Source organism: Papio anubis, chromosome 14 (assembly GCF_008728515.1).
Source record: "Papio anubis isolate 15944 chromosome 14, Panubis1.0, whole genome shotgun sequence".
In the NCBI taxonomy this organism is placed as follows: domain Eukaryota; kingdom Metazoa; phylum Chordata; class Mammalia; order Primates; family Cercopithecidae; genus Papio; species Papio anubis.
Window position 1 is genome coordinate 101326708 of NC_044989.1, and position 14814 is coordinate 101341521.

General features: G+C 48.2%; 1 protein-coding gene across 7 annotated transcripts in view; it reads left to right on the forward strand.

The window, feature by feature from the left end:
• The first annotated feature begins 3961 nt into the window (after positions 1–3961).
• The window catches only part of RFX8 (RFX family member 8, lacking RFX DNA binding domain), an 83726-nt gene continuing 72873 nt past the window's right edge, over positions 3962–14814 (forward strand). For 2 of the 7 annotated variants that reach the window (XM_031655431.1, XM_031655430.1), the window contains exon 1: positions 11061–11222. In XM_031655431.1, coding sequence (XP_031511291.1) covers positions 11149–11222 — 74 coding nt within the window. In that variant the 5' untranslated portion in view covers positions 11061–11148. Of the gene's footprint in view, positions 4334–11045; positions 11223–14814 lie in introns of those variants that run through there. The other 5 variants (XM_031655432.1, XM_031655438.1, XM_031655434.1 and 2 more) reach the window with 5 other exon arrangements.

A 14814-nucleotide genomic window follows, 5' to 3' on the forward strand; every position in this document is an offset into this window, starting at 1 on the left:
AGCCAGAAATGTTTCTACACCCCTAGCCAGAGATGCTGCTCCTGTGGGGAGGTGAGCAAGACATACTCACGAGGCTCCCTGCCCTTTTCTCTCCTCTAGGTGTGTGGCAGGTGTGGGTGGGAGTCGCTAGGGAAGGAGAAGGGGGAAGGAGAGTGGACAAAGGGAGCATGAGACAAAGGCACTGTCTTGACCTGTTTCCGTTGCTATAACAAACTACCTGAGACTGGGTAATTAATCAGCAATAGAAATTGATTTCTCACAGTTCTGGAGGCTGGGATGTCCAAAATCAAGCTGCTGGCTGGTTTTGTGTCTGATGAGGGCCCCAGTCTCTGCTTTCGAGACGGTCCCTTGAATATTGCATCCTCACATGGCATAAGGGACAGAAGGTGGAAGGGAAAAAGGGCCTCAGCTAGTTCATTCCAGCACCTTTACAGGGCACCATTCATGAGGGCACGGCCCTCGTGACTTATTCACTTTCCAGAAGGCGACGCCTCTTAATACTACCACAATGGCGATTAAGTTCCAACATGAATTTTGGAGGGAACACATTCAGGTACGTAGCACTAAATTTTCCTCTTGTCAAACCTCTAGAAACCCTGTTTAACAACAGCCTAAACTCCCAGACAGCCCACAAAGTCTGATTCGGTGATGTAGCTCATACCAGTGTTTCTTAAACTGGGAACTATGGGCCCTTAGTATCCTTTAAGATGTTTATAAGCAATAAACAATGTTAAAAAAAAAAAAAAAACCACACACACACACATGGTGGGGGATGGGCTTCTACAGACAATTAAACTTGGAAACACTAAGTTAAATAAAGTTAAACAACCTTATTTCCTACAGGACCTCTCTCAGGTTCTTCAGTATAATAACTTGTCTGTGAATCACCAAGACAGAGGTATAATATTTGGGAATTTTTTTCTGTGTTTTTTGTTGTTGTTGTTGTTTTTGAGACAGAGTCTCGCTCTGTTGCCCAGGCTGGAGTGTAGTGGCATAATCTGAGCTCACTGCAACCTCTGCCTCCCAGGCACAAGTGATCCCCCAAACCTCAGTCTCCCGAGTAGCTGCGACTACAGCATGCGCCACCATGCCCAGCTAATTTTTATATCTTTAGTGGAGACAGGGTTTTGCCATGTTGGCCAGGCTGGTCTCAAATGCCTGGGCTCAAGCGATCTGCCCACCTTGGCCTCCCAAAGTGCTGGGATTGCAGGCATGAGCCACCTCGCCTGGCCCTGGGAGTTTTTAAGAAAGAAACTTTTTTTTTCTTTTTTTTTTTTTTGAGACAAGGTCTGGCTCTATTGCCCAGGCTAGAGTTCAGTGGTGCAATCTTGGCGCACTGCAACCTCTGCCTCCCTGCAATCTCTGCCTCCCAGGCTCAAGCCATCCTCCCACCTCAGCCTCCAGAGTGGCTGGGACTACAAGCACGTGCCACCACGCCCAGCTAAAGTTGCAGGAGTATTGTGCAGAACACGAAACCACAGTGCTGATAATGCCGTACTGATTTAAAAAAACAAAACAAAACCTAGTGCTAATTATACTGTTAATCACATACTGTGTTTGAATGTTGTGCACGTTGAAGAAGGTGTTTAGGCAAGTCTGAAACTATGGTGTGTGAGTATAGATGTCTTGTGTGCATCCTCCCCCAGGACACAGCTTCAAATGTACATATAAAAAGTTTTTCTTATGGACTGTTTCAAACACACACAGAAGTGGAGAGCACAGTGCAATGAGCTCCCCGCTTTGGCAGCCATCGGACCTGCCAACCTTGGCTCACCTGCTCTCCCCACCCCCTACTCCTGCCAACTGGGTTATTTTGAAGCAAATCTCAGACATCATTTTATTTCATCTATAAATATTTGAAGGTGTATCTCTAAAAGGGATACAAATTCTCTTTAAATATATAACCATAACACTACACTAACAATTCTGAAATAACTGAAATCATTTTAAATATTTATCTGCAAGGGAAACTGTCAAATAGTCAACAGTCAAAAGTTTATTGAGCACTTATGATGTGCCAGGATGAAAGCTTTATCAGCTTGCTTTCTTTTATTATTTATTTATTTGAGATGGAGTTTCGCTCTTGTTGCCCAGGCTGGAGTGCAATGGCGCCATCTCGGCTCACTGCAACCTCCACCTCCCGGGTTCAAGCGATTCTCCTGCCTTAGCCTCCCTAGTAGCTGGGATTACAGGTGCCCGCCACCATGCCCAGCTAATTTTTTGTATTTTTAGTAGAGATGGGGTTTCACTATGTTGGCCAGGCTGGTCTCGAACCCCTGACCTCGGGCGATCCACCCGCCTCAGCCTCCCAAAGTGCTGGAATTACAGGCATGAGCCACCACAACCAGCTCAGCTTGCTTTCTTTTAGTTCTCACAGCTACACTCCGCAGGACGCACTTTACGATCCAGGAAACGGCCCCTCAGAGGTCCCCCAGGCAGAGCAGTTAAATCCGTGGCCCTATGTGCTCTGTCACTTATGGGCTACACAACCTTGTGCAAACTCACTTCAAGTCTCTTCAATTCCCTGCAAGTCTCCTTTTCCTCCCTGTGAAATGAGTCCACTCTACTGGATTCACGAACTCATGCATAAGATGTTAAGAAGATACTGATTGGTTCTTCTGCATGTTCTGGGTATTAGGAGTGGGGGATCTAAATTTTGGTCTGATCTTAGAGTTAGCCCATTGTCAAGACTCAGTCAGTCCTCTGAGATCATGCCAGTCTCCTTAGGTAAACATGATTTATCTCTCAGTTTATTTCCCTCCCCGGCTTTCTCCAAGATGGCCCCAGAGCCTGTGGGGAAGAGGTGTGCCTCACCTGGTGGGAGGACACTGTAAGTCACAGCCAAGCCAAGGCATTCTTCACAGTGGGAAAGAGAGCTACCAGCAGCAGCCCAAAGTGGCAGGCAGGCCCCACCCATGCGGGTCCCTCCTCGTCCCGGTGAGAGGTGACAACCTGCTGGCGGCTCTCACACTCTCAGCGCTGCCTTCGCCTTGGCATCAGCCCTGGCCACGCTTGAGGAGCCCTTCAGCCCACCCCTGCACTGTGGGAGCCACTCTCTGGGCCGGCCGAGGCTGGAGCCGGCTCCCTTGCTTGCCGGGAGGTGTGGAGGGAGAGGCGTGGGCGGGAACCGGGGCTGGGCCCTGCACTCGCGGGCCAGCGCCAGTTCCGGGTGGGCGTGGGCTCAGCGGGCGCCTCACTCAGAGCAGCCGGCCGGCGCTGCCGGCCCGGGCAGTGAGGGGCTTAGCACCCAGGCCAGCAGCTGCAGCGGGTGCGCCTAGTCAGCCAGCAGTGCCGGCCCGCTGGCACTGCACTCGAATTCTCGCCGGGCCTCAGCTGCCTCCCCTCAGGGTGGGCAGGACTCGGGACCTGCAGCCCGCCATGCCCGAGCCTCCGCCCCCCCGCCCCCAGGCTCCAGCACGGCTCGAGGCTCCCTGACAAGCCCCGCCTCCTGTGCACCGCCGTGCCCTGTTCCATCCACCGCCCAAGGGCTGAGGAGTGAGGGGGCATGGCGTGGGGCTGGCGGGCAGCTCCGCCTGCAGCCCCAGTGCAGGCAGGATCCAGTAGGTGAAGCCAGTTGGGCTCCTGTGTCTAGTAGGGACTTGGAGAATCTTTATGTCTAGCTAAGGGATTGTAAATATACCAATCAGCACCCTGTGTCTGGCTCAAAGTTTGTAAATATACCAATCGGTGTTCTGTATGTAGTTAACCTAGTGGGGACTTGGAGAACTTTTCTGTGTAAGTACTCTGTGTCTAGCTAACGGATTGTAAACGCACCAATCAGCACTCTGTCTAGCTCAGGATTTGTAAATACACCAATCAGTACTCTGTGTCTAGCTCAAGGTTTGTAAATGCCCACACCAATCAGTGCTCTGTGTCTAGCTGATGTAGTGGCGACTTGGAGAACTTTTACATCTAGCTAGAGGATTGTAAATGCACCAATGAGCACTCTGTGTCTAGTTCAGGGATTGTAAATGCACCAATCAGCACCCTGTCAAAACGGACCAATCAGCTCTCTGTAAAATGGACCAATCACCAGGATGTGGGTGGGGCCAGATAAGGCAATAAAAGCAGGCTGCGAGGCCCAGTCAGAGGCAACGTGCTGGGATTACTTTACAGGCTGTGAAGGGTTTGTTATTTAGCTGCTTACAGTAACTCTTGCAGCTGCTCGCTTTTCGGGTTCACGTGGTATTTGTGAGCTGTAATACAGTGAAGGTCTGTGGCTTCACTCTTGAAGCCAGTGAGACCACGAACCCATCAGAAGGAAGAAACTAGGCACATCTGAACATCTGAACATGCGAAGGAAAGCACTCAGAACTACCATCTTTAAGTAAAGGTAACATTCACTGCAAGGGTCCATGGTTTCATTCTTGAAGTCAGCGAGACCAAGAACCCGCCATATTTGGTACATACTTGGACCACAGACTCTAAGGCAGTGCCGTTGTCAGCTGGGTGCTGGTCATGCTGATGGCAGCCACAGTCAATGTGTGGCTGCACCTGAGTCACTCTCCTTGAGGGACTTGTTTCTGCTTCCCCCTCCGTGGGCTCTGTAGGCCCTGTGGTCTGGCTGTGACTCCTGTGATCCCTGCCAGGGGGCCTATGCGGTAGTCCTCAGCTGCATAACCATGTTGACAAGGTCCCCAGCCAGACCTGCAACTACTGTGTAATGGGTTCTGCTATACAGAAGTTTTGGGGGTAGCCGTATTTTCACTCCTGTGTCTTTGACAGAGATGGTGATTACCGTGGATATCCTGAGAGCAGGGAGCACTGCAGCTTATCCTGAGATCACCCCACCCCCTCCCACGCAAGAGGCTCATGTGGGTGCTCCCTAAATATCTGTCCAGTGAATGACTCAACTCCAGCTTACCACTTAGCTTAACCATGGGGCATCAAATGTCCTTCAAAATGGTCACCTCCGGAAGGGTGTGGGAACCACCTCCTCCCAGATCCTTACCGAGAAGACTAATCACAGGTATTAGAAACTCATGAACTTGGCTGGGTGCGGTGGCTCACACCTGTAACGCCAGCATTTTGAGAGGCTGAGGCAAGTGGGTCATCTGAGGTCGGGAGTTCAAGAGCAGCCTGGCCAACATGGCGAAACCTTGCCTCTACTAAAAATGCAAAATTAGCCAGGCAGGGTGTCAGGCGCCTGTTAATCCCAGCTACGTGGGAGGCTGAGGCAGGAAAATCACTCGAACCGAGGGGGCAGAGGTTACAGTGAGCCAGATTGTGCCACTGCACTGCAGCTTGAGTGACAAAATGAGACTCTGTCCCCCAGAAAACAAAACAAAACAAAACTCACGAAGTTGTGATAAGAAAAAACCTGCTCTAAATGGCTCAAGGGAAAAGTTCATTTGTCAGAGGCCACAGGTGAGCTCCAGGAGAGATTCCTGGACCACATGAGAGGCAGGAAATTCTCAGGGGTCTGCCCCCTCCAGCTCTTTGGACTCGGGTGCCTGTGGCTTCTCCCTTCAGCTTCTCTCGCCTTGCCTGCTTCCTGTGCAAGGTTCTAAGACGTCAATTGGAATGGCCTGGTTGAGGAACGAGCAGAGGCAGGTGGGAGAGGTCCCTGCCTGTCAGCTCACCTCCACACAGATGCGCTGAGAGGCACTGGGTAAGTGTTTACGGTCACAGCACAGCGATAACGTGAAAATAATATTTGAAAAAGACCATCTTGACAACTATTTTGCATCTTAGCCTGGCTTTGCGGGGTCTTAAGATTAGTGGTTTTTAAAGCCAGGCTTTGTTTCATAAAGCGAGCTTTAACAATCTTTACACATCTATTGGGATGTGTTTACCTTTGTTCTCCAGCAAAGCTCACAGGCAGATGCTCTTTGTAAAGCATCTTTCCTGCTTCTCTCTGCTGGGGAATTCCAATGGGTAATTAGCAGAAGGAGGTCACGTGACCAATTGAAAGGCAGTCTGCTGTCCTTCAGAAAGATATGTCAAATATGTACTTTGTCTGGAGATGCTGTAGTGAAATTCATTTCACGGTGGGGATACTACCAGGAAATAATTCCATGCAGAACAGCAGGGAGCGGGCAGCTGTTCTAGTACGTTTCTAGAATAATATGAACCATGAGAACAAATGAAGGTTTATCTTACCCAAAATTAACTAATGCTATCGTTTTAAACTGCTTTTCAAAAATAATAATTTCATGCTTGTAAAAAGCTTTAAAATAGTATTTACACAAATCCAAAGTAATTGACTTAGTGTGCCTTTTGTCATTCTTTTGGAAAATTATTTAATTGGGGTAAGATTTATAATTTTGCTCATAGGATTTGGAAAAGTGTCTGCCTTGCTTACCTGATGGCTTTAATAAGATGACTTATTAAATTCTTACTAATCATCTGCAGAAAAGGAAACCACTTTTCATTCTGTTTTTGCTTGGTTTTCCATGAGACTTCTAGAAAAGTCCCACTTTTAATGCAACAAAAGAATTCAAATGTATTACTTTGCAAATTACAATTTACAAGCATTCTGTGAGGAGTGAAGGCTGTTTCATTTCATTCCACACATTCTTAGAGTTCCTCTGCAGATAATGCTATTTGTTATACCTTATGTGGCCAGCACCTCTCTGCAAAAAGGGAAACAGGAAAACTGCATTGGGGAAAAAACACAGCAATGGGATATTGTCATGGTCCTTTGAATCATGGATTTTAGATAAAGAAACGACAGAGAAGTGTTTTATATTTGGAGTTAGGTTTTCTCATTAGATACATTCTCCTGAATGCAATGTTCCCATTGATTTCAACTGGGGTAAAAGCCAGATACTCAAAAGGTGAGCATAGAACAAGGAAAATTGCAACATATGATAGTGATTTGGAATCTCTCCAATGAGACTGTTCTGCTCTAGTATAGTTTGAAAGTCTCCATAGCTTACTGGTTTAGAGCCCAGGGATCTTAAGGAGTTTCTTCCAGGCTAAATGGAACATGCAGTTGTCTGTTCTCTGTAATGCTGTGTCTGTGCAGATGCAGCTACATTGTGCATTCTGGACCAAATCCACTATGCTCATTAGCTTTACTTAAAAATACATCTATTGCCTGAAGACACCTGGGTACATCCACAGAAAGTGAATAATTGCAAGAATTGAATGAAATTAAGCACCCTAGATCAGAGATGGTTTTGTGCAAGGAGAAGGCACAGCTGGTGCCTTTTTAGAAGGTGAAATGAGACTAATTAGATAAGCTAGAAACCAATTAGATGGAAGTAGGTAAAAGAAGTTACTGTTTAGATAAGACATGTGGTTCTCTAGCTTTGTGTACATAACATGTGACATAAGAAACTGGAATTCTACTTGATACAAACCTTAAAATTTATTTTCCTTGTCCTGGTTTAGATATTAGAGCGAAGATGCTCAACCTGGAGTTAGAGACTAGATTTTCAGGTACAAGACAGCACATACATGGATCTAGCAGTCTCCTCAGTGAACACCACAGAATGAAGTTTTTTGTGATTCACTTCCAGTTAAACATTCTTTGAAAAGAAAATGGATTTTATACCTAATTTCTACTGAGCGAATTATGTGGCTATGTGGTCAACTCAACTGAAAGCCTTAATTATGCTGCTAGTAATGGAGTTGTGTGCAGAGGTAAATGTCCTTTGCATATTTAGTACATTAGGAAGACATACACTGGGAATAAATCTTCTGAGAGTGTCACTGTATTAGCATGAAACTACTGAGTCTGATCTATAAGATGGCTGGTCAAACTAGGGACACCAGCTGTCACCTGTAATAGATGAAATTAATAGGCTCTTTGGTTGGAGGGTGTAAAATTGACCACATGGCCTCATTTCTACAGTCTTCTAATCAACAAGCCTCAAGAGCTCTGAGCTGAGATAAGATGTTTGCTTTTCATAGCATCTAACATTCAATGCAATAGCTAGCAAAGAGACCACTGGTCAACCAGATGGTCATGGTGTCCCCGTTGTATTTCCAAGGTCTGTTCCAGTGCCTGGTACTGGTTGATGCTCAGTAAATGTGCAAATTTATGGTACCAGCAGTGACGTGATAAGGCCCTAAATAACAGCAGGCTCTTCCCTTGGTTATTTCCAGTCTCTGTGGACATGAGCAGGCATTTTGGGAAGTTTCCTGGGTGGAAGGAGCTGCTGCAGGACTAGTGTGAGAAGGGGAAGGAACCATATTTCCCCCAGCCACTGAGAAGGACCTGCCTGTCCCACTGCAGGAGGACAGGACTTAGCACTCAGGGCAAAGCAAATCAGATGAAGGAACCTCACGGGGCTCCTGCTCCCAGTCCAAAGAGATGTGTTACCTCTTCTAGAGACAGGCTGACCTGCAGAGTGAGGCCTTGGAGAGCCCTGCCATTATCTCCTCACCTCATTGCTTCATCTTTTTTCCTGTGGGTTCTTCGTCGTGGTTGCCATTCGGCAGTCTCCCAACTCTGTTACTCATGTAGTTGGCCTCCCATCCTCATATGGATGCTCTTAAGGCACCAGGTGAGGTTCCCCCCAGCTCCTGGCCTGAGAGAGGATGATGTGGGGTCAACTGTCCTCTACTGGGTGGCATTTTAAAGCAGCCGGCCCTGAACAAGGAAACTCAGCTGAGAAGATAAATAAGGCTAACAGTGGCCCCATTCACTTGTTTATGTCATTCCCACTCACTCACCTATCCTGCCCCTACACTCCAAATGCCCCAGGATTCAGGACCAGGCTGATTCATGAGGCAGTGCCCCAAAGGAGAGTCAGATGCCATCCCGGGTCAGCTCCAGTGACCTGGTTGAACTTCAGGGTCCAGGTTCTAAATGTCCTGCTGTCTCTCTGGAACTGACCTTGGAGCTTCACCCTGGTGATGGTGTTCCTGTGGAAGGGAGGATGCTGGCCCAGGAGATGTCTGGTGGGCCCCAGCAGCTACCTTCCAGGGCTGGCATGTGGGAGGCAGTCGGCAGTTGTTTCCTTTGTTGAATCGATCTCTTTCCTGCTTCCAGAAGTGCTTCTCAAACGTGTGTGTTGTGTGTGCACGCGTATGTTTTAGGGACAGACTTTTTAAAAAACTGCGGTAAAATATATATAACAAAATTTACCATTTTAACAATTTGTAAGTACATAATTCAGTGGTGTGGTATTAAGTACATTCGCATTGTTTTGCAACCATCAGCATCTATTTCCAGAACTTTTCATCTTCCCAAACTGAAACACTCTCCCCATTAAAACACTAACCCCCCAGCCCCTGGCAACCCCCATTCTACTTTCTGTCTCTGAGTTTGTCTTCTCTAGGGACCTCATGTAAGTGGAATCATGCTTTTCTGTGTGCTTTATTTCAGTTAGTATAATGTTTTCAGTGTATCTGTGTTGTAGCATGTACCCGAATTCCATTCCTAAGGGTAAATAATGTTCCAGTGTATGTATACGTACCACGTTTTGTTTATCCATTCGTCTGTCCATAGACACTTGGGTTACTTCTACCTTTTGGCGTTTGTGAATAATGCTGCTATGAGTATTGCTGTACATACTTGTTTACGTTCCTGCTTTCAATTCTTTTCGGGTATACACTTAGAAGTGGGACTGGCTGATCAAATTCTGTTTAATTTTTGAGATACTGTTTTCCACAGCAGCTACACCACTTTAATATTATATATATATATATTTGAGACAGAGTCTCACCCTGTCGCGCAGGCTCGAGGGCAGTGACGCGATCTTGGCTCAGTGCAACCTCCGCCTCCCAGGTTCAAGCGATTCTTGTGCCTCAGTCTCCCAAGCAGCTGGGATTACAGGCACCTGCCACCATGTCTGGCCCTTTTTTTTTTTTTTTTTTTTTTTTTGTACTTTTAGTACAGAAGGGGTTTCACCATGTTGGCCAGGCTGGTCTCGAACTCCAGACCTCAGGTTATCTGACCGCCCCGGCCTCCCAAAGTGCAGGGATTACAGGTGTGGGCCACTGCCCCAGGCCAGCTGCACCACTTTAAATTCCCACCCGCAGTGAACAAGGGCTCCAATTTCTCTACATCCTCACCAACACTCGTTAGTTTCTATGTTTTAAATAATAGCCATCCTCTTGGGTATGGTTTTTGTTTGCGTTTCCTAATGATTAATGATATTGAGCATCTTTTCATGTGCTTAGTAGGCATTTATGTATCTTCTTTGGAGAAATATGTATCCAAGTCCTTTGCCCATTTGTAAACTGGGCGGTTTGGTTTTTGTTGTTGCTAAGTCGGCAAATGTGTTTTTGATCTAGATTGAGAAATCCTTACCGGGAGACTCTGAAGCAGTTAGCAGCCACGGTAAAGGCTGTGTGACTGAGCTCTGACTACGCCACAGCCTTGCAAGTGAATGCCACTTAATACTCACAATAACCACACAGTTCCCCAGAAAGGAAATGAGTTTGGAGAGGGCCAGCAGCTCCATGTCACACAGCAATGACACTGACATAAATGGCTCTAGAGGGCAAGGACTTGCAGGGCCTGGCTGCAGATATGGGGACTCACGTTGAGGTGGCACTGCTCACCTGGAGCGGCACACTGGAGTCACCTGGGACCAGCCTCCTAGAAGTCCCCATGCACCCGCCTGTCAGAAATTCTGAGCTCGGAGATTTTTCAAAACTCCTAGGTCCAGTGGTTTCTGGCAACAGCGGGCACATTAGCATCACCCGGGGAGCCTGAAAAAGCCGGTTGGCCCAGCCTGCCCTCACCCAGACCACTTCATCAGAACCTCTTGGGGTGGGGGGCGGGGCTGGGGTAGGGAGCAGCAGCCAGGTATCAGTATTTTTGAAAACTGCCTGAAGAACTCCAATGCACAAGTAAGTCAACGACCCCCACAAACTCAACACCGCGACCAGAATGGAAAAGGTGTAAGTTGGTGCTTGTTCGCGTGCCTGTTTGATTGGTTGGTACGGAGGTGGGACGGGCTCTGGGTGCGAGCGGGAGACCGCTCCAGCCCACACCGCAGGATGCAGGGCGGGGTCCGCTCATCCTCGGCGGTGCGAGGGGGTTGGGGGGCTGTGGCCTGCCGAGCTCACCGCGCGCCCTCGCGCACCCGGGCTCGGGCCTGGCGGACTGGGTTTCCGCCCCGCGCCCCGCGCGCCCCTTTCTAAAGTAAACACCGAGGAGCGGCGGTGGCAGGACCGGTGCAACCCAGCGCCGCCCACGGCCGCTGCTCGCTGCCTGCCTCGGTGCTGCAGGCCCGGGACCGAGCCATGGCCGAGGGGGTGCTGGCCTCGCCGTCAAGCCTCGGGGGCAGCCGGGGCCCGCACAGCGGCGTCATCCAGTGGTGAGCCGCCCGGCCCCTGGGACGCTCCGATGGAAGAGGTGGGGCCGGGGAGGGGAAGCGTGGTTCCCGCTACGGCTGCCCTCGGGACGCCGAGTGAAAGCCGGGTGTGAGGAGCGGCCCCAGGCCCAGCGCTTTCTGATGCCCGCATGCCCGCCCCAGCGCGGAGGGACCTCCCATGCACGGACACGCGTAAAAGCCCCGGGTCCGAAACGGCAGTGGGGCCGGGCTTCCCATCTGTGGGTTCCCCGTTGTCACTCTTCCCGCGTAAAGCCGGCCGGTCTGCCCCGCGGCGGCCCGTTGGTTGGACTCTACTTCCATGTACATCCAAAAGCGCCTGGGCATTGGCCAGGGGAGGAAAAGCTTCTCTCCCTAGATCCAGGATGAGATGTTTCCTCAGTTAAAGCTAAGGAGTTTTTAGCTTTCCACATTGCATTCCGCATTGTGAAATTCACTTCTAGCTATTTAAGTCGAAGCAGGAAAAAGGGGAAAGAAAAATATCCTTAGCCCTTGGGACTGAGAAACTCACGGGGTTGCAGATCTTCTTAAATAGGAAAATAATTGAAACCAGTTCTAGGACCTTTAGTTTTACAAGGTGAATAGCTGTTATATAACAGAGTGCATTTTTCTGTTTTTAAGTTTCAAAGCATATTTCTCAGGGAAGACTTTTGAAAAAGTCATGTGAGTAAAATAAAAAGGAAGGGCGTGTTTGTGATTATAACCCTGGCAGGCCTAAACAGTTACCATTTTCCTCCAAAAGAACATTTTTGATATGTCTTACCTTCAATGAGATTAAAAAAAAAATTGAATGAACACTGAAGCACACAGCGTTTTTCAGGGTTACACAGCTGGGCTGGGTTTCTGCTACACTCACTGACCCCAGGCCCTCATGCAGCGTTCTTAGAAGAAAGGACTCAGATGCCTTCCAATGACTTCAGGTAGCCATTTAGTAAATTAGAGTTTCCAGGGTTTAAATTATGCTCCAGAGACTTGAAAGAATGATGAGACTGATTTAAAAATACCTGAACATCCTCCTAAGACCGTTTGTGTACTCACTTCAAATGGTAACCAGGGGGCGTATGATGGTCTAGACCAAGCTTGTGCAACCCTCGGCCTAAGGGCCGCATGAGGCCCAACGCAAATTTGTAAACTTTCTTTTCCTTTTTTTGTGTGTGTGTGATGGAGTCTTGCTCTGTTGGCCAGTCTGGAGTGCAGTGGCATGATCTTGGTTCACTGTGACCTCCGCCTCCTGAGTTCAAGTGATTCTTCTGCCTTATCCTTCCGTAGTAGCTGGGATTACAGGCCTGCGCCATCATGCCCTGCTAATTTTTGTATTTTTGTTAGAGACAAGGTTTCACCATGTTAGCCAGGCTGGTCTGGAAGTCCTGACCTCAAGTGATCTGTCTGCCTCCGCCTCCCAAAGTGCTGGGATTACAGGTGTGAGCCACCATGCTGGGCCTTCATAAACTTGCTTAAAACACTATAAGATTTGTTTGTTTTGGCTCATCAGCTATCATTAGTGTTAGTGTATTTTATATGTGACCCAAGATAGTTCTTCCAGTGTAGCCCAGGGTAGAAAAGATTGGACACCCCTGGTGTAGACCGTTTTAGCAGAGAGTGTGACTTATTCAAGTCCCATATTATAAGTTCTTATCCCTATAGGTCCCTCTTCAGTGTTGGGGAGGTGGAGGCTATGGAAATAAGGGAGGGGTCACCGTTTCATTGCGGAGGGCTGTTCTTTAGACATCCAGCTGATGAGGTAGTATGTTTAACAGATCGTTGAGGCCAGCTGTGGTGGCTCAGGCCAGTAATCCCAGCACTTTGGGAGGCCAAGGCAGGTGGGTCACTTGAGCTCAGGAGTTTGAGACCAGCCTGGCTAACATGGCGGAAACCTGTCTCTACTAAAAATAGAAAAATTAGCTGGGTGTGATGGCGGGCACCTGTAAATCCCAGGTACTCTAAGGCTGAGGCAGGAGAATCGCTTGAACCTGGGAGCTGGAGGTTGTAGTGAACCAGGATTACACCATTCCGCTCTAGCGTGGGCAACAAGAGTGAAACTCCATCTCCAGCAACAACAAAAAAAACACCCAAAACAGATAGTTGGCACTAGTGGTTTTAACATCAAGAACAGCCTCTGGTATTCCAAAGCCTGGAAGGTGTTACCAGTGCTGGAGGAGCAGTAGTGGGTAGTGCAGGGCGAGGGGCCTGAGTGCCTGGAGACAACTCTGTTAGCCAGCATCTGAGTGAAAGACCAGGGAGGGGCCCAGCTGTTGTCCTGTGGAGGAAACCTGCCATTTTCCACATTACTTCGTTGTTTTGTCTTCTAATCAGTCACTTGTTAGGTCCTCAGCATGTCTTAGAGACATCAGTGCCGTTGTCATCCACACTGGATAAATTCTCCCAGGAGAAAGGTCCCAGGAGAACTTGGTCAAGTCTCGGGGGCCAGAGGTAATAGAAGGTTTGTGTTTCATGGACAGGAAAGACTGCAGAAACGGGGAGAGCTGGGGTTAAAGCTCTGGGGAGCACAAAGAAATGAAGAACAGTGATCTGACTTCCTTGCTGGGGTGCAGACCTAGCAGGTCTGACCCCTGGCTTCAGACCAGGCAAAACCTAAGCATTATCTAATCCCAATGCATGCTGAGCCCTGGCTGTAGACTACATAACTATTTCCCACATAGATTTTCACAAATTTCTGCAGACTCTGTTGAAATTTTAGAAATACAAATGTATTTGGAAAGGTGCAGAATTCATGGTAGCTTTTAATCAGCTGGAACCAAAAGGTACTTTAGTTCCTAGTTTGGGGGGCTCACGACTTTTTTTTTTTTTTTTTTTTTTTTTGGAGATGGAGTCTCGCTGTGTCTCCCAGGCTGGAGTACAGTGGCACTATCTCAGCTCACTGCAACCTCTACCTCCTGGGTTCAAGCAATTCTCCTACCTCAATCTCGCGAGTAGTTGGGATCACAGGCACACACCACTGCGCTCAGCTAATTTTTGTATTTTTAGTGAAGATGGGGTTTCGCCATGTTGGCCAGACTGGCCTTGAACTCCTGACCTCAGGTGATCTGCCCATCTCAGCCTCCCAAGGTGCTGGGATTACAGGCATGAGCCACTGCGTCCAGTTGCTCATGACATTTTTCTTTAAAGAGTACTCAGAAAATGTGTGAACCACTGGCTAAGTATTTGTGCTGTGAAGTCAGTAATCATCAGATTGTTCATCAAAGTGAGGAGAACATGAATGGTCTCAAGATCTTAATCCACTCTGTCTGATGGCAAGACCAGGAAAATAGTGTTATTATGCAGGTAAGCAAGGAATCTAGTGATCTTTATCAAGCAGGCTTTATTCCCAGGTGTATCACCAAAGAGCATTTTGGTGGTAGAGTTTAAAACCCTTGATGTCACCTGCCAGCAGTTCTGCCAGTCCCCTTTCAGTCTCTCCTTGGAGCCCCAGGTGGTTGGAAGCCAGGCTCACCTACAGCAGGTACTCTGTGCTGCCAGTCTGCCAACATCAGCATCTTTCTTGCTTCCATTCCAGATTTTGATGGTAGACATAAAAATAAGAGTTTCTATGTGCAAGCCAGAGTAGTAGGCACATCAT